Here is a 19,775-nt window from a genome sequence, read left to right as displayed (position 1 = left end):
AAATCCAGTCAACACCCATCACCACACAGTTACAATTTTTTTTGGTGGTGAGAACTGTAATAGCTACTCTCCTAACGACTTTCAGTTATGCAACACAATATTGTGAACTGTAGTTGCCATGCTGTACATGAAATCTCCGACTTATTTTACAGTTGGGAGTTTGTACCTTTGGACCCTCCCTCTGCTTCACCCATTTCACCTTTTTAATGTTAGCCATTCTGTCAGGTGTGTGGTGGAATCTTGTGGTTTTAATGAACTCTTTGGTATGCAATACTTCCTAGTCCCTGTAACAATGGGAGCCTCACATATCAAGTAGTAAACGAAGTGAAGAAATGTGAGAATTATTACTAGTCTTAGAGTAATAATTATAGTTCTTTTTATGTCCTCAGTACTTTTAAATGCATTATGTTTAACTCCAGCATCAGCCCTGCAAAGTGGGATTGTCTCCTTTTTATAGGTGACAGAACTAAAGGCTGAGAGAGGTGAGGAGGCTGAGTTGAGGCCTCGCAGTTAGAGCAGAACAAAGGTTGAACTCAGCCTCCTCTGTTCCAGAGCCCACATACTTTGGCCTCTATGCTACACTTCATTTTTTAATGTGTTTTCCTTTTTTACAAAAATAAAAGTGTATTTTTCCACTTGCCCTCTGCCCCAAACACGGAATACAGAACTTTAAGACTTGAAAACAGACAGCTCTGCTGACCAGGCAGACAGGAGGAAAATTATTTTGAATGTAAATTCTTTGTGGAGTCACCACTTGTGAAAGCTCCAAGCCGCAAAGCCTGGCCGAATAAATAAGCCTGCCCTGACTCATTCTCTGCTGTCCAACTCCGGGCCCAGTCTGTTCACATCACTTACATAACCAGGGCCACTTCAGAGAAAACAGGATTTATTATTGTTATGCTGGGGCATAGCTCTTCATTTGTGGAGCTATTTCCATCTCAGATTCAACCTTTAAATCCAACAAGCATTGAACTTGGGTTCTGGCAGTCATTGGTTAAGAACCTACCATGTACTTCCATGAATTGTCACATTTATTACACACACACACACACACACACACACACACACACACACACACACACCTCTTCTCTCCCTTTGTGATTGGGTAGTTTAGCTTTATGGGTAAGAGATAAGCAGTTTGAATCTGCCTCCCGGCTCCTTGCCGGTTTAGTTAGCTTGGGCTAGTTACTTAATGTCTCCGAACGCCAGTTTCCTCGTCTACAAGAGGACATTACGTATATTACCTACTTCACAAGGGTTGCAGTGAAGATTAATGGAATAATGGAAGTGATCAATAAATGTTAAGTATTAGTATCCCCATTTTACTGATAAGCAAAACGCTTTTGAGGTGTTTAGTCATTTGGTCAAAGCTGCACAGGTAATTCAGGCTGCAGCAAAATTCAAATGCTCATCTTCAGGTTCCACACTGTTGTGTCCTCACCACCACCCTCTGTTAGGTCCCCACGGGTCCCTCGAAAAGCTGGCACGGGAGGAAAGGAGAGCAAGGCAGTTAAATGGCAGAGCCAACACCCAGAGCCCAGTCTTGGAAAAGTCGTACTTGCCAATTAAAGACAATTTGGAAAAAAGAACAAGAGATTGCCCATAATCTTAACTCCAACCCCATTACGGTGTATTTTGTTTGACTGTCTTTTTAGTAGAAAGTGATGCTTGTTTTTTGCATCATTTGCAATTGCAGTGCTGTAGTCTTTATTTTTTCACTTTATTTGTACATGTTTATACATAATTTCATACTTTTCATGAGCATAATTTCTAATGGCCACAGAGGAGTTATCTCCATTTACTTACTTGTTCTCAAATAGTGGGATGTTCATGTCTTCCCCTTTTTTTGGCATTGTTGGTAAAAATACTGTTTTGCATTTTTCAGAATTCTTCTTGCTCAGAGTCCCCTGAAGTAGAATCACTGAGCTAACAGCTATATACCTCAGTAAGCGGTTTTTAAAAGTCAGGTTTATTAAGGGATACTTTATAGAGTAAAATTCACCCTTTTTATGCAAGAAGTCTTAGAGCCACCCACAGTTAAGCTACAGATCATTCCCATCACCAGTCTCCTAGTTATCCCTTATTGTCCATCCTCCTTTCACCCTCAGACTTTGGCAACCACCCACCTGTTTCCTGTCCCTACATGTTTGTGTTTTCCTGAATACTAGATGAATGGAGTTAGCACAGCGCCTTTTGAGTCAGGCGTTTTTCACTTACTGCTTCTGAGATTCCTCCAACCTGCTGTGTCTCTATTTTGCTTCTCTCATTCCTGAGTAGTACCCATTGTACAGGTACACTGCAGGGTGTCGCTGTGTTTGCCACCAGATGGGCATTTGGGTTGTTCCTAGTTTTGGGTCATTCTAAATAGCTGCTATAAATATTTGCAGAGAGGTTTGTAGGTGATCGTACGTTTTCACTTCTCTTGGGTAAATGCCAAAGAGGGGGATTGCTGGGTTGATGGGAAGCGTGTATTTGACTTTATAAGAATTTGCCAAACTGTTTTCCACTTGCTGAGACATGCTGTGTTCTCACCAGCAATGATGAGAGATCCATTTTCCCACATCCTCACTGTTACTGGGTATTATGAGGGTTGGCTTGTTTGCCATTGGAATAGCTATCTCAGTATGGTTTTAGTGTGCATTTTCTTACTGACTCATGATGGCGAGGATCCTTTCATGTGCTTATTTCCATCCATATCTCTTCTTTGGTGAAATGTCTGCTCAAGTCTCTATCTTTTTAAATTCAGTTATTTGTTTTCTTATTATTGACCTATGAGAGTTTTATATATTTTATCAAATTGTTGTGGGGTTTTTTTGCAAATATTTTCTCCCAATCTATGCCTTGTCATTTCATTTTCTTAATGGTATCTTTACCATTTGAAAGATAATGGTATCTTTCAAAGAGGAGCTGTTTCTAATTTTGATGAAGTCCAGTTCGTCAGTTTTTTAATCCAATGAACTATCTTCTCTAAGGAATCTTTGCCTAGCCCAAGGTTGCAAAGGGTTTCTCTGGTTTTCTTCAGAAGTTTTACAGTTTTAGGTCTGTGATCTACTCTGAGTTAATTTTTACATTTAGTGAGATGTATGGGTTGGGCATTATTTTGCTTATGGATGTCTGACTGATCCAATACCTTCTGTTGAGTTGCCCATACAAGTGTGGGTCCATTTCTGGTCTCTCCGTCCTGTTCCACTGGTCTGTGTGTCTATCCTTCTGTGACTACCACACTGTCTTGATTACTGTTTTTTCTTTACAAAAAGCCTCGATCTTAAGTAACGAGTCCCCCAGCTTTGTTGTTCTTTTTAAAAATTGTTTGGCTCGTCTTCATTGTTTGCCTTTCCGTATAAATTTGAGAATCAGATTGTCATTTTCTCAAAAAGGTCTTCTGGCTTTTGATTGGGATTGTGTCAAATCTGTAGGAGAAACAGCATCTCAGCAACATTAACTTTCGCAATCCATGAAAATGATCTCTCTGTCCATTTATTCAGGTTTCTAGCTTTCTCTAAGGTTCTTAAAACACCTGGTCAAATTAAAGGTTGGTCTTCTACATTCAGGGGAGGGTGTTTATTGCTGTGCCCTTCTGGATAACAAAACCACATTTTTCCTAAAACAAAAACCAAAAAACAAAACCACCTTGCTGGTTTATAATCTCTTGATTATGCTTTATCTCCCATGGATTCCCCCTTCCCTTCCACACTCCATGGATTATAATTATTGCTTTATTTATTTTAAAGTTTTAAGCTATTTAGCAAAGTATAATATACATGTAGAAAACTTTGCCTAAGAACGCATTTCGACAAATTTTCACAAGGTGGAAACACCAGGTCATGAAACAGAATATCACCAGCATCCCAGAACCTCCTTATGGCCGCGTCCTTTACTCCCCCGCCCCCGCCCCATCCAGCCACCAATGGGAGCTGCCATCTCAACGTCTAACACCATGAATTAGTAAGTCGTGGCTTAGAATTTTATTGCTGTAAAGGCCTTCTAGGTTTCTCACTCCATGTCCCCAAAACATGCCCCGCCTCCTCATTTTGCCCTTGCTAGTGCGTAGAATGACTACCCCTCACCCCCTTCTGCCTCGTTTCTTCTTCCAGCTTCCTTGAAGAGTCCTCCTCATCCTCTCAGCTCAGGTTGAGTTTCATCTGCCCTGGAAGTCCTTCCCTGCTCCTTCGCCCCCAGTCTCCATTGACATAGCAGGTCCATTTGACTGTAAGCTCTTCAAGTAACAAACTACTGATACACAACAAGTGTGATGAAATCCAATTCATCAATATATTGATCCTATAAACTGTCTTATCTAAGAAATCTTTGCCTAGACCCAGTGCCTTCATGGGGGCCCAGCACACAGTAGGATGTTAGTAATTATATGTTGGATGAATGTTGAAAGTCAAGGAAACTGATTCCCCAAAAGGTTAAGTTCCTTGTTCATAGTAGGCCCCTGGCTTTCTGTCCTCACTCACCTTTTTTATTTTTCCAAACCCCTTTTCTCCCTCATGTTACTCTGACTTTCCATGATTTAAAAAAAAAAATTGTTTATTTCCATGCTGCTTTCGGAACAAGTGAGAAAACATCACAGCTCTGGAAGGCTGTTTTATCCATCACTAAGGTGAAAAGACAGAGAGGAAGAAACCCTCAACCCCTCAGCTGCCGTAAGAGCAATAGCTTTTCATTGTCAAGTCCGTGAGTCCAGCCAGTCCTCATTTCGGTATCGTCTCAACAGTGTTTAAATCCTTCATACATCTGCCCTGCTACCAATGTATTTTGGGATGCCCTTTCATTAAGATAAGGAAGATTAGTAAGACGGCAACCGTACCTCAGTTTTTATTTCTCTGTGCCAGTAGCTGCTCCCAATAATGAGTGGGCGTGTTTTTGTGTAGCGTTGGCTGCAAGTGGCTAACTATGAGAAGCAGAGTCCTCCCATCGCAGTGCAGTCGGCATTGAGCTGTGCCTTGGCTGAAGCGTGGGTGCATTCCCTGTAGTGAAGCAGGGAAGGGGGAAAGAGTTTTATCTGAATGAACTAAACACCAGAGTGGGTCAGTTAGTCATGGGAGTGGTTTACACCTGCCAGCATGGAGGGACGGCCCATTTTACCAAATCCTCTAAAGCAGTGGTTCTCAGCCTTCCTAATGCCGCGACCCTTTAATACAGTTCCTCATGTTGTGGTGACCCCCAACCATAAAATTATTTTCGTTGCTACTTCATAACTGTAAGTTTGCTACTGCTATGAATCGTAATGTCAATATCTGATATGCAGGATGTATTTTCATTGTTACAAACTGAACATAATTAAAGCATAGTGATTAATCACAAAAACAATATGTAATTATATATGTGTTTTCCGATGGTCTTAGGTGACCCCTGTGAAAGGGTCGTTCGACTCCCAAAGGGGTCGCGACCCACAGGTTGAGAACCGCTGCTCTAAAGGCAGATCTGTCGGTCATTGAGCACTTCATTCTGAGCGATTCCGTCTAATCCGGGAACTGAGGTGTGACTTCCTTGTCATCTCAGACAAGCCAGCCGGCCCAAGTGTGTTGTGAGAGTTGGGAGGAAGGCTGTTCTGGGGAAGGCATAACAGGTGAGGCTAGAAGGGGAAGCAGCCCCGGGAGTAAACTGAAAGGGGCAGGGAGGAGTGTGATGGGCTGGAGGGAGGGTTCCAGGCGCCTGGGCCTATGTGAGCCATGCATTTAGGGTTCCCCAGTCCAGGCTGTGTCTCTTCTGAGCTCTGGGGGTTCCTCTCCAGTGTTTAACAGTGTCCCCAGTACACGGGGGAGTGCCTCTGACTTAGACCATATCCCCTGGAGACGGGCCAGTGCCTTGTCTGAAATTCCGGGAAGGCGTTGGTAGTGCCCAGAAAGACTTTGCAGCCACCCACCCTCTGCTCCTCAGGAGAAGATCGGCTGGCGAAAGGATGCCTTGCACCTGCTGGTCTTCACAACGGACGACGTGCCCCACATCGCACTGGACGGAAAACTGGGGGGCCTGGTGCAGCCACACGATGGCCGGTGCCACCTGAACGAGGCCAACGAGTACACCGCATCCAACCAGATGGTGAGGGCTGGGCCCCAGCGCCGCCCGTGACCTTGCCCGTGACCTTGGTGGGGATTGGGTTTCATTAGTCCATCTTCCCCAGCGGGGCTTCCGGAACTCCTCTTCGACTGGGAGCACTTTCAGCCACTGGGTCATCTTTCTGCCATTGTGCACCCAAGTGGGAGTGTTTTCCTGAGGGAAGGGGTGATCCGGGGAGATGGGATAAAGCTCAGAGGGGAGAGGTGATCTTAGAGGAGGGCGGGGCCTGTGATCCTGCAGAGATAAAAGCTGGGATAGGAGTTACAGGACACACCAAGCCAAAGCTTCCTGACTCTAGGACCGAGCTCTGAGCACTGGGCTCCGTCAGTGTCAGGAGGGGGCAGGGGGCGTCCTGCGTGGAATGGGAGGCCCCAGGGACCTTCCCCTCCCAGTGACCTACGACCAGGACCCTGCAATTTAAAAGAATTTATGTAAATCTTCAAACATAGATAATGATCAATAGACCAGCAAAATGGACTCCCACATTCCCATCACCCAGACCCAATAATTACCAAGACCTATTCAATTAAATTACTATTCAATTAAAAAAATAATAAATCTGTGCCTCTTCCTTCCCGAATCCATTCTGGTATCTGGCTAGAAAGGAATTCTTTCTAATTTTCTTTGCTGGACAAGCCCATTTTCTCCAGTTTCAAGAGGTGGCCAGTGTCCAAGCCTTCATATTACCCACGAATAATGGGGTCTAGGAGAAGGACTCCTAGCTGTAGAACCTGGTAACTATAGAGCTGAAATGGGCCCCTGTGCCCGTCATTAGCCCTTAAAATCCTTCAGGACATTGTTAAAGTGCCTCTCAGCCTCCTCCCACCCTCCCAGCTTGTATCCCACCACCCTCCACCCCCCCAACCCCGTCATGGCCTAACTTTTGGTGCAGAGGTCAGCAGCCTCTCTGCCTTTCTGAGCCATGAGCAGGACTCAGCAGGACTCGGGGGGTCGGGGCACAGGCAAGCCCAAGCGTGAGGCCTACGTAAAGGAGAATGAGCCAGGGAGATCAAGAGGAAAGGTCTTAGGGACAAAGGAAAGGTGATAGGTGCTGATGGTAGATGGGAGGATGTGGTAGCTGTTCTTTGGGGGCCTCCCAACTCTGCCCCTTCCCTGCCGAAAGGATGGTAACACGGGCCAGGTATGGAAAACGGCCATTCATCACCTCCCCATTCTAGGTGGGGGGAGTGTGATCTAGTTTCCTGGAGGGTCTCCTCTGCACCTGTCCTCAGGGGAAGCCACCGCCGGGGCTGGGTGGTGGAGGGGCTGCCAGGGGAAGATGCTTTTCATGGCCAGCAGTGAGTGACTGAGTGCACGTTGGAGCTGGCAGTGTCTCACCTATTAGAAGTGTCACAGCTTGACTTTTGTGTTGGACCTAGGACTACCCATCCCTCGCCTTGCTGGGAGAGAAGCTGGCGGAGAACAACATCAACCTCATCTTTGCGGTGACGAAAAACCATTATGGGCTCTACAAGGTACACCTGGAGGGAGGGAGGGACCCTGGTGTCCTAATCCTGGGGGCCATGCTGACCCTAAGGTGAATGGGAGTCTAGAATGTGGGGGGAGGCGTGTTAACAGCCCTACTCTGTGTGTGGGGCAGGCCACAGGAGGCGGGGTGGGGAGAATTATAGGTGGGGGTGGGGAAGATTATAGCCCTGTCTTGTTCTCATGGAAAATATCTGTGTTAAAGCAATTTACCCAGCAGTGTATACCTTTACAAGGAATGTAAACATGTGGCATCTCATTTAATCTTGAGAAAAACTTGGGAAATATGAATTCTCGCTTCTCAGATGATGAAATGGAAACACACCGGTTTGGGGGGCAGGGAGGAGGGGGTGCACACTCTGATGAGGAAGGAAATATAAAGTGAAAATGCACAGGAAGAAAAACGAAGGCATCGAAGCAGGCTGGTCACTAGCTCCACTTCTCCTGAGCTTTCCTGCCTTGCCCACAGAGTCCGGGGGGCCATGGGTTAGCCTGGGACAGGAACTCCCAAAGGAAACAAGAGACATCTTGAGGGAACAGAGCAGTCTGTGTGTGAATCTGTTCTGTCTAAAAGAGACTATTTCCAGGTCCTTCCATGGACCATCAGAGTAACTCCCCTGGTGAGCGTGCTTTTCCCACAGTCACAGGCACATGGGGAACGAGCACTCGCCTCCCTGGAGTTGCTCAGGGAGCGCATCTAAGCTAACCGTAAGCCCAGCTCGCCTCCGACATCCTTGGAATTGAGAGGCTATGGGACCCTCATCCCCACCCTGGAACAGCCGGCCCTGGTCCCTTCTCCTTCCCGCTCTAAATGCCCACCAAGAGCCTTTGTCTAATTACGTTTATCTCCCGCTCCTGCCTGACATCACTGCCGATAAAGGGCCACTTACATGTTCTTGAGCTCTTCATCTTCTTTCAGTCTGAATCCATTTTAGAAGATGAAAGCGAGGGAAGGGGATTGTTTTTCTTTTTTGTTTGGTGGAAGGTAGCAGGATAACACATACCCATCTGCAAATAGCGGGTTTAGAGGACCAGGCGCGCAGACCGTGCTGGGTGTGTCCCAGGTGCACAGGCGGGAAGACGTCCACCTTGGCTGAGCCGTCCTTGCTCAGAACCAGGGACACCTTGCTCAGGGAGGCGCCCACGACAGGCTGAGGGCGGAGGGTGTTTCTAGAGTTTCTGTCACTTTACTAAGTGGCCTACTCAGGTGTTAGTACAACTGAAAGAGAAAAGGCAACCACTTCAGGCCGCCTGCTTTGTGGCAGGACTTCACCCAGAGATCCCCAGAGGGCACCGTTCATGTCTCTGGTCCCTGCTAGGGAAAGAGGCTGAGCAGATTGAGGGCATCCTTGAGCTGATCCCGGGAATCGCTATGCAGTCGAGGGGAGAGCTGGCGGGAAATAGGGTGGGATGTGTTGGCCTTGGAGGAGGGACTTTCAGAGTTGTCATATGCCAGGTGACGGGGTCTCTAAGAAGGAGCATGGCTTATGCTGTAGGAGCAGGTCTAGACCTTCCGGAATGGGTGCTGCACAGCCTACGGCAATGCCCGTTTCCCTGCGCAGTTCTTTTCACCTTTCCTTGGGGCCTCCTCTCTAGCGTGTGGTGTGAGAGAGTGGCAGACCAGCGTGGGGTCCCCTTCCATTCTAGAGCAGGGTTCACTCTGATGGCATGGAAGGGCAGATGGACTGACTTCTTTTTTCTCCCCCCCCCCCCCCGCCCCCCAAGAATTTTACAGCCCTGATACCCGGAACAACGGTGGAGATTTTACACGGAGACTCTAAAAATATCATTCAACTGATCATCAATGCGTACAGTGTAAGTCATCAGTTTCTTCCCGATCCCCACCTCCACCCCCACCCTCTTCCCCTGAGGCTCCGGGAGCTGCCTGGACTCAGGTGGGCAGCACACCTGAGCCGGATGCTCGGCTCTGCTTCCTGACTCTTGCCTCTTGAGTTTGGTGCCTTCCTCCTTTGCTCAGATTCGGAGTGGAGAAGGCCATCTGGCTTGAAGCCTCTCCTCCCCTTCCCTCTGCCAACCTGACTCTTATCATCAGCTGGTCCCTGTGAGCTGTGGATGCTCAGTCAGACTCAGCCCGTGGCCCCTGAACATGCAGGTTCTGACTGAGTGATACCCCAGGTCCCACTGTAGCATCTCGCTTGGGTGGGTACAGGTACTCTCCACGCACCAGTTGCCTAGGCGATCCCGCCACTGTGCTCCCTGTGGGGAGACGGGAGGAGCACGCACACAGATGTCACCTCACAGTGGCAGGACAGTTGAAATTCCCCAGGCTCATGGAGCTTAGCTCAGAGCTGCAAACTGAAATGGGGTAGAAGACCCGAGAAGAATCAATAATAGGTCTTTGCCTACACACTCGGGATCTGACTGTAATCGGAGGAGCCTGGGTGGGCCTGGGAGATTCTGTGCTGCAGTAAGCCATCGCATAGCTTGGCTCTGCTATTGCAGCATTTACAGACGTGGCTTAGGAGTCACTTCCACACCCCAAACTGACTGTCCGTGATTCCCACACCTCTCTCCTCTTTATTCTCCTTTACCTCAATTCTCAATTCCCAAGAAGTACTTGCCTCCACCTACCTTAAAATTTTTTTTTTTAATATATTTTTATTGATTTCAGAGAGGAAGGAAGAGGGAGATAGGGATAGAAACATCAATGATGAGAGAGAATCATTGATCGGCTGCCTCCTGCACGCCCCCTACTAGGGAGAGAGCCTGCAACCCAGGCATGTGCCCTGACTGGGAATCGAACCGTGACCTCCTGGTTCGTAGGTCGATGCTCAACCACTGAACCACACTGGCTGGGCAAACCTACTCCTCCCCCCTTCCCCCCAGGAAAGTGGCGGGCACAGGTTCTTGTGCTGGGAGGTACTAATACGCTCTCAGCTGTCCTCTCCCTGTGAAGTTCCCAGTACCCACCTTGCCCTTCACAGGGCCAGGTAACTCCCAAACAGGATTCAAAGTGTGTCTTCTGTTTAAAACAAAGTTATACATAGAGTAACTATAGTCTAAGTACCACCATTAGTTCTGGGAGCCCAGTTAGCCACTGTGCCGTCCCATGTATGAGATGAACCATCTTTCCCGCCACGACTGATTGACAGATGAGCATTTGGAGCTCAGCCTTTCCCAGTGTTGATTTTTCAATCTACTGCTCCAGCCCTTTTCTGAGTGACTAGAGCCATAGGGGGTGCCCTCGCCCCTGCTGCTGGAGGAGCCCTAGAGCTTGGGAGCAGGGGGGTGAGGCGGCCCTCCCTTGAGCTCCTGGAGCTTTGGTGTGAGTTGGGGGACAGCGAGGGTTTATGGCTGGTCCTTCTTCCCTCCCCGACCTTCTGTTACAGCTAAGGGTCCTCTTCTCCACAAATTCTCCGATTCCTCCTCACTCCTCATTCCCTAGTGAGAGAAACTGGAGACTTCCTTCTCCTCTCGTACCCCACTCCCCACATACTAACATCCTCTTCTCTGATCTCTGACCTCTGATCTCTGGATCCATTGGTCACCTCACAACCAAGATCCCAGTAAGACAGGGTTTCCAGGTTATGCTCAGTGACTTTCAGATTTCCAGTGAATGGAAATGTAATGAACTGAGAGAGCATTTGAGAAGAGAGAGTGTGTAGGAGGGAGGGGGCCTGGGCTGCCGAGTGTTGTCCTCTTTTCGAGGCCCCTGCCTCGCTGTGAACCTCTTGGGAACAAGCTGTGGGCACTGAACTGAAGAAGTCAGAGTGAGCCCTGGCCAGCTAGCTCAGAGAGTGGGAGCATCATCCCGCACACCAGAAGGTGGCTGGTTCGATTCCCGGTCAGAGCACATGCCTAGATTGTGGGTTTGGACCCCAGCTGGGGAGCATATGGGAGGCAACTGATGGATGTTTCTCTCTCACATCCATGTTTCTCTCTCTCCCTTCCTCTCTCTCTGAAATCAATGAGCATGTCCTTGGGTAAGGACAAAAAAGAGAAAGAAGGCAATGCAAGAGCTGGAACCATACCTGGGTTGTCCCCCCCCCATCCTTCTGGGGTCTGGATTGGGAGGGGGCTGCTGTTGGACCTGTTCTCACTGGTGGGGTGACCACAGCTTGCCTCCTACTGAGACAGGTCCTTTGAGGGAGCAATGGCTGAAGAGCAACCACATCTGAAGCTTTGAGGTGGGGTGAGGATGTTCTCCTGAGCTGCTGGGGAGGAGCCACCTCCCAGCATTTTCATCCCCAGCTCCTGAGTCAGCCCCTGTGGGCGATGACAGACTCTGGGCCTCCCTGAGGGCATTTCCTGGTGAAGGCGCAGGCTCTCAGCTCCTCCTGCCTTTGATAAAGGAGGGCATAAGGACACCCAGGTGCATAGACCTGGCTGGGAGGTGTTCGCCAGAAATGAAAAACACAGCTCAGTCAGCGCTGTGCAGCTAAGGAATACGATCCACAATGACTAGTCAAATTCAGTGGAAAGTTTTAAAGCAGCTTTATTGGGAGACCATGAACACATAATAAACTGTACAGATGTAAAGGGTACAGTTTAAGTTCTGACACACGTACCTGCCTGTGAAACTACCCACACTTGCGGGGGGCTGCTGGGAACCGGGGAGCGTGGCGTTGTTGGAGGTCCCCCGGGTGGGAACCGCACATGCTGGCAGCGTTCTCTCTCTGAGCCCCGTTGCGTTGGCTCTGAGCAGGATCATGGTACACAAATTTGTGTTCTTTACAGAAATCCAGGGACCTGGGGAAGCGTGCTCTGTCTGTGTGGGGGCTGGAGAGGAGTGGGGAGCCCTCCGCTGCTGAGGAGCCGGGACAGGATGAATAAAGAACGACCTTTTCCCGGAAGCTGCGTGTGGAGCTGGGGTGAACCGCTGAGGAATTGTGGGAACCTCGCTCTGTAACTTGAGTCTGAGCTAAACCGGTTCCTAAAAGAGAACCCGTTAGGGAATGAGACATACAATGGATGAATGAACATTTGAAACTCAACTTTTTTCAAATGGGCAATTCTGGCATATGATCCACAATGACTAGTCAAGTTCAGCGGACAGTTTTAAAGCAGCTTTATTGGGAGACAATGGACACATGATAAACTGTACAGATGTAAAGTGTACAGTTTAAGTTGTGACACACGTACGTACCTACCTGCAAATCTATCACCACCGTCATGATATGGAACAGACCCTCGCTCTGCATAGGTGGACGTGTGGCCGTTGCCTTCTTCTACCCCTCCTCCCCCCAGTGGAATTTTAAAGTAAGATATTCAATACAGAGATGTGAAATGGCAGGGAATCTGGAGCAAAGCCCTGGTGGTGGAAGCCGTGTGGGTGTGCTGGTGCTCGATGCTGATTTAGTACCTGTTTCATGTTGCCAGTGTTTCTGGAAAATGGGAAGCCCATGGACTTTTTAGCACTTTTCCTGGGGTTGAGCCTAGCACTGGCCTCTGCTGTGGTGTGTGTGTGTGTGTGTGTGTGTGTGTGTGTGTAGAAAGGCGGGAGTGGTGGTGTGTATGTAAGGTATGTGGTAGGGGTGTGGGGGGTTGTGTATGATGGGGGTGTGGTTGGAGTATATGTATGTGTGTGGCGTGTATTGTGTGTGTGTGTGTTGTTGCTTGTGTGGTATGTATGTGGTGTGTATGCCTGTAGTATGTATGGTGTGTGTGTGTGTGTGGGGGGTGTTTGTGTGGTGTGTATGTCTGTAGTATGTGTATGATGTGTGTGGTATGTATGTGGTGTGTATATCTATAGGATGTGTATGGTGTATGGGGGGTGTATGTGTGTGGTGTGTATATCTGTAGTATGTGTATGGTGTATGGGGTATATGTGTATGATGTGTATGGTGTGTGTGGGGGGGTTTGTGTGGTGCATATGTCTGTAGTATGTGTATGATGTATGGGGGGTGTATGTGTATGGTGTGTGTGGAGGGTGTATGTATTGTGGCTGTGGGTGTGGCTGTGGGTGTGGGTGTGGGTGTGGCCCCAGTTAGCCCTGGCTACCCTTTCACCTGCTCCTCTCTCTGGCCAGGGTCCAAGCCCAGCTCTAACAGGACTGTTTGCATTTCTCTGTGTCACCTTTCCGTCTCAGCGGTTTGTGGTGCATTTCAAATGAGTCATACAGCACATGACTAAGTGGGGGTGTTGACTTTTACCCCCAAGAGTTGCTGGCAGACCATCTGTGGGGACATTCTGGAAAGATTTTGGTTGGAACATATGTAACAGATGAAATAGCTGCGGCATTTAGCTCGGCTGCGGAGGGAGCAAAATGGGAAGGGCATGTTTAACTTAATATCTTGCAGAATCCAGTCTGTCCTGTGCAATTTTCATAGTGAGAAATCTTCAACCCTGGGCTTTGATTTGTAAATTTATTCTTGCTGTGCCAAATTCTCCATTGAGAGAGATCCCCGAATCCCAGAAGGGTGTTCAGCGATGTGGAGCTTCGCTGCACAGCTGGTGCTGGTGACAGGGCCCCTGCCAGCGCCCAGAGGGACCCTGGCTGCACACACACAGCACCTGCATCGCGTCGCACTGAGAAAGGGGAGCGAGGACGCAGAGGGCAGTCACTGCGGCCGCTTCTCCGAGTGGGAAAGAGCAGATGGAGCTGGAAACCACAGCCGTTGCATGCGGAGGGTGACGTCAGAGCCGTGGTGTAAGCTGCTCCTCGCCGAGCATGTGTTTCTCTTTTTGCTGTTGCCATAAAGTCTGCTCCCACCCACACCACAGCTGCCTGACTTAAAGCAGTTGCAGATGTGCCCTGGGCTGACCGAGTGCTTAATAGCCTTCAAACTTCTGACATTCTCGACACTGTCTCCTAGTCTGAGGATGAGGCGTAAGGAAGCATCTTCAGGGGCAGAACTGGTAGGGGTTGGTTGAAGGTCAGGAGTCCCACCTAAGTCCTGCTGTGGAAGAACTGCACCGCCTGTGGCTTTGGCCCTCCACGGTGTCTTGTTTTCTGTTCCTTCACGGTATCCATGCATCCATGCATTCAGCAAGTACATACTAGCAGCTGGCAGGCATCATGCTAGACCTTGGGAATAAGACTGAGCAGAACACAGTCCTGCCCTCTGGGATTTCAGTCTTTTAGGGAAGACTGACCCCTACAAGCAGAATACACCTGGCCATCCACACTCTTCACAGACAGAGCCAGGTTTACAAGAAAGAAGTCCTGGGCGTGGTGATTGCAGAGAGCACCGTGGGGGGCCGGAGGGCCTGGCCCGTCCTGGTCCTGCCCGCCTCTGGCACAGCTGACCCCGGATGAGCCCTTTTCTCTGGCCTCCACTTCCGTAGAAAGAGAGGTCCGAACTAAGTCATCTCCATGATCCCTACCCTTCTCACATCTTGACAGTTTCCAGTTTTAGAGAGTCTGTAGCAAGTGGGAATAATATAAATTTCAGATCAGAACACAAAATTTGGGATCTTACGGCCAGAGGCGACTATAGAATTCAGGTTCCATCCGTTATAGTTACTGATTCATAGACTGGGAGCCCCAGTCCAGTGCTCTTTCTCCACTGACGCATCCAGGTTCAGGATCTTCATGGGGAGTGCTGATACTCCCTCACAGCATCCTGTTTGTGAACCATAAGGCCCATATTTCTTTTTTTAAAAAATATATGTTTTTATTGATTTTTTTTTTTAGGGAGAGGGAGAGAGAGCAATATCTTTGTGAGAAAGAAACATTGATCGGTTGCCCTGACCAGGGGTCGAACCTATGTACCCTGACAGGGAACTGAACCCGAGACCTTTTGGTGCACAGGGCTACGCTGCAACCACCTGAGGCACACGGGCCGGGACCACAAGGCCATGTTTAACGTGACTCTCCCCAGGAAACTTCTTACATAGCTCCAGTCCACCTAGCCCTTTCATGACATACTGTTTTGCCTCATCCTCATAGTTAGTCAAATTTTTAAAAATTATCTAGTCTTTCAAAAATAACTTTAAGTTTCTCCCACTAGTCTGGAGGTCCTTAGTGTGGCTGCCGTTAGACTGTCCATCCTTCCATCCATCAACAAAAGCTTGTGCTCAGTCCCAGGGAGAAATATAATATGGCCCTTAGAATTCACAACTCGGTGGGAATAGCTAATCATTTCCAGCAGGAGAGTGCGTGCGTGTGTGTGTGTGTGTGTGTGTGTGTGTGGTGGGGGGTGGGAGGGAGGGAGGGAGGGGTGGAGCGGCGGTCTCGCAACCTTCTCCAGTTCAGGCTGGCACTTCCGAGAGGAAGTGGATTTAAGACAGAGTATTTTTAGAGTTTTAGATGCACTTGCACAATTTGTTGCAAAGGAAGAGAGTTTTTCACGGAGACTATTTTTACCAGCTGTTAATTTGTTAGGAAAACTGCATATTTAATGTATACAAGTTTAATACTACGTGTTCAGCAAAATGAAAAAGAAGAGAGAAAACAGAAAGGAAACCCGTGAGAGCAAGAGGCAGTCCTGCCCCCTGTTCTGTCGGTGGTGTGCTCCCGGAAGGCACCTGAGAAGTTGATCCCGGGCGGCAGGTGTCCTTGAGTCCCTTGGAGTGCGCACATCCTGCTACGCAGAGTGTGCTAAGTACCTAAAATATCCGGGGGGTAAGGTATGCCCCCTAAATATAAGCCAATTACTTTATTTGGTTCCAGTCTCCAAAGTACATCCCCTTTAGAGATTTCAATGGCAATTTTTTAAACTAACAGACACAGAAAATTGTTCAACTGTTTCACAATCTAAACACACCTGAGTATCCAGCACCTGGCTAAAAAAACCCACCACAGAATATTATTAGCACCCACAAGTCCCTATCCTGTTTCTCCCCCCTCCCCATTACTGTCCCCCAAGGGGAACCATTAATCTGCCTGTTTTGAATTTCATGTAAATAGAATCATGTAGTATATAGGCCATTTGTGTCTGGCTTCTTTCGGGCATTGTTATCTTTATGAGATTCATCTGTGTCGTGAGATGTAGTCATGTTTCATCCATTCTCAGTGCTGTGTGGTATTGTGTGAACACGCCCCCATTTAAAAGTAAAACCTATTCGGTGGCTAGGCATTTGGGTAGCTGTTATGGACAGTGTTGCTATAAACATCTTTGTACCTACCTTCTGGTTAGTGCACATCTCTGTTGCCTGTAGTCCTTGGGTGAATTGACAGGTCTGAGGTTGGCCTGAGCTTCAGTAGATGCTGCCGGAAGGTTTTCTCAAGGGCTGTACCGATTGACGCTCCCACCAGCAGGATGCGAGGGCCTCAGTTGCTCCGCACTTTTCTAACACTTGATGTTCTCAGTTTTTTTTTGTCTTTTTTTTTTTCTATTCTGATGGGAAATTTTGGCTTGATTTTCAGTTCACTCACTGTCTTGAGAACACAAGTCACACAAAAAATGTTATTCTCTGATAATGCCGTTCCACCTTGTGCAGGTGGCTCTCATCTGATGGGGAGGGGTTGGGCCAGAAGAACAATACGGTTCCAGGGGAAAGTTCCTGCTGAACTGATTTGGAAGGAAGAGAAGGAGCCAGCCAGGGGAAGAGAGGAGAGCAGCCACTGAGCAGAGGAATGTTATTCCATGGGTGAAGGCTCCCAGTTTGGAGAGCACAGGCCGACGTGGGAGGGTTTGAGGAGCTGCATGTCTGAAGCTGAGGGTGGGAAGAGAGGTGGCTGGAGAGGCAAACAGGTTGGAGCATCATCCCTTGAAGCAGATAGTAATGACGTATGGCAGGTGGACCATGTCCAACATCTCCGAGCTCCCAGCAGAGACCTCAGACAGGTTTAGCTAGATTGGGCTGAGGGTGTGGAGAGGAAGGGACACCAAAATGAGCCCACTGGCTCTTCCCTGAGTGAGAGGAAGCCGTGTGGGCATCAGAGAGCCACTGTGGCAAGCATCCTGGCCATTACTAAGTGGTTTTGGCCTCATCCTCTCTCTCTGTCCAGAGCATCCGGTCTAAGGTGGAGCTGTCAGTCTGGGATCAGCCTGAAGACCTTAACCTCTTCTTCACTGCCACCTGCCAGGACGGCGTGTCCTACCCTGACCAGAGGAAGTGTGAGGGCCTGAAGATCGGGGACACGGTGAGTTCTCTCTCCTCTCCGTTTATGTGGCACAGTTAGCACTGGCCATCATTCTTTGGCTTCTGATAACGTCTGTGACTTCTCAGATTCTTTTAGGGTTTTGCATTCTGCCTTCCTACTTATCAGCCTGGGGGGCTTTCCTGAGCCTGCCCTGTGTTGTCATCTTCAAGGTTCCAGATGGATTTGTTTAAAAGCCCCGGGCGAGGCCTGGCCAGTGTGGCTCGGCTGGGCATCGTCCTGTGCCCCGAAAGGTTGCTGGTTGGATTCCTGGTCAGGTCACATAGTCCGGGTTTCAGGCTCCATCCCTGATATGGGGCATGCAGGAGGCAGCCAGTCAATGTTTTGCTCTCTCATAGATGTTTCTCTCTTCCTTTCCCTTCCTGTCCCTGAAAATAAATTTTTTTTAAAAAAGCCCCAGTCAATAGATGGCCTCAGTACATTGTCCCCTATCTTCCTCAGGTTGACTTTGTGCCCTTGGTGTTTTACATCATTATTATTTCCAGTGGGCAGGGATGAGATCAGGTGGGAGAATATGGGCAGGGATCTGAGAGTTCTGGCCTCATTCCTAGTCTTCTACAGCTCACTCTATGCTTTGGATAATCGGATCCTCACGTTTCCCTCCTGTAAAATATGAAGAAATCCACTCACCTCTTCTGTTTGATGAAATGGGATGGAGAACTTTACAGAACAGAGGGCATGGGTGCCTTGTGTGCACTAGGTGGATGTGACTGCATGATGGGGAAGAAGCGTTGTATGTCAAGATGTGCAGTTGTGTGCCAATCCAAGGACTCGAGGGAGGGTAGACGGGTGCTGAGGACACAGACAGAGCACTGGGCTCAGGCAGGCAGCGTGGACTCCAAGAAACAGCTCAGAAAGATGTAGGGAGAGGGCATGGCTGGTTACACCGCAGTCTTCTGGGTTTCTCACATTCCATAGTTGATCCTCTCCTCCCTCCCCTTTCACAACTGCCCTTCATCCACTTCACAGCACCTGGGCTTGCCCTCACCCATCCAAACATGACTACGGTGCCTTGCCCCACCGAAAGGACAATTCAAAATAATGGTGTCGATGTTGAGAAGGACTTGAGGGACTGGGTAACAAATCTTTTTCTAAGACGGGTTTTTCCTCAAGCATCTTTGCTAAAAGAGAGAGAGAGAGAGAGAGAGAGAGAGAGAGAGAGAGAGAGAGAGAGAGAGAGAGAGAGAAAGAAAAAGAAAAAGTGAAAGAGGGCCTCCTCAAGTTGTCAGATATATCATTAAAAATGATTATTTAGCCCTGACTAGTTTGGCTCAGTGAATAGAGCGTCGGCCTGCAGACTGAAGGGTCCCAGGTTCGATTCTGGTCAAGGGCAGTTAAAAAAAAAAATGATTATTTATGGCATTACCACAGAGGGCATTCAGGAATAGGATGATGTTGCTGTAACAAAACTTCTGTTTCCATCTTCCTATTTATGTGAATAAGTTTTTTTGGAGGGAGTGCTTTAATCTATACCAATAACAAATAAGAATAGAATTAATACTGATCCCTGTCTTATTTAGCAAAAAAGGGATTATTATTTCACATATACATGAACTATTGGGGTAGGGAAAGCCTCATAATCAAAGAGGCACTTCCAATAAAATTATTTTTATTTTTTTATTGTTTAAAGTATTACATGTCTCTTTTTTCTTCCATCGACCCCTCCCCAGCCACTCCCACCCACCATAAAATTTTATTTTTAATGCTTGTCAAGTTTAGCAACATATATGGTGTCCCAAAAATGTATACACACACTTTGAATAATTATAAAAGCAGTGTTTATTAAAATACATTTCATTTTCAAAATTGAGCTATCTGCTGTTAAAGTGTGTATAAATTTTTGGGGGGATACCCTGTATTTATGTTATTTTGATTAATTAATCCAGATAATTTTAAAAAACACACAAAAGACCACCAACTTACACCATACACAAAAATAAACTCAAAATGGATAAAGGACTTAAATGTAAGACGAGAAACCATAAAAATACTAGAGGAATCCAAAGGCAACAAAATCTCAGACATATGCCGGAGCAATTTCTTCGCCGATACAGCTCCTAGGGCATTGGAAACTAAAGAGAAAATAAACAAATGGGACTATATCAAAATAAAAAGCTTCTGCACAGCAAAAGAAGCCATCAACAAAACAACAAGAAAGCCCACTGCATGGGAGAACATATTTGCCAATGTTATCACCGATAAGGGTTTAATCTCC

The 19,775-nt window shown here is 47.8% G+C and overlaps 1 protein-coding gene across 1 annotated transcript in view; it reads left to right on the top strand.

Moving 5' to 3' along the window:
- ITGB5 (integrin subunit beta 5) overlaps nucleotides 1–19,775 on the top strand; it is a 112,950-nt gene that overhangs the window by 56,627 nt on the left and 36,548 nt on the right. Inside the window, exons 6-9 of the mRNA XM_036348022.1 lie at nucleotides 5,887–6,048; nucleotides 7,446–7,541; nucleotides 9,277–9,366; nucleotides 17,408–17,542. Of these exons, the coding sequence (XP_036203915.1) occupies nucleotides 5,887–6,048; nucleotides 7,446–7,541; nucleotides 9,277–9,366; nucleotides 17,408–17,542 (483 nt within the window). The remainder of the gene's footprint in view (nucleotides 1–5,886; nucleotides 6,049–7,445; nucleotides 7,542–9,276; nucleotides 9,367–17,407; nucleotides 17,543–19,775) is intronic.

The sequence above is a fragment of the Myotis myotis genome, unplaced genomic scaffold (genome assembly GCF_014108235.1).
Source record: "Myotis myotis isolate mMyoMyo1 unplaced genomic scaffold, mMyoMyo1.p scaffold_m19_p_2, whole genome shotgun sequence".
NCBI classification, from domain to species: Eukaryota; Metazoa; Chordata; class Mammalia; order Chiroptera; family Vespertilionidae; genus Myotis; species Myotis myotis.
The sequence above is the reverse complement of the archived record's forward strand: the minus strand, read 5'-3'. Positions and strand labels throughout refer to the sequence as shown.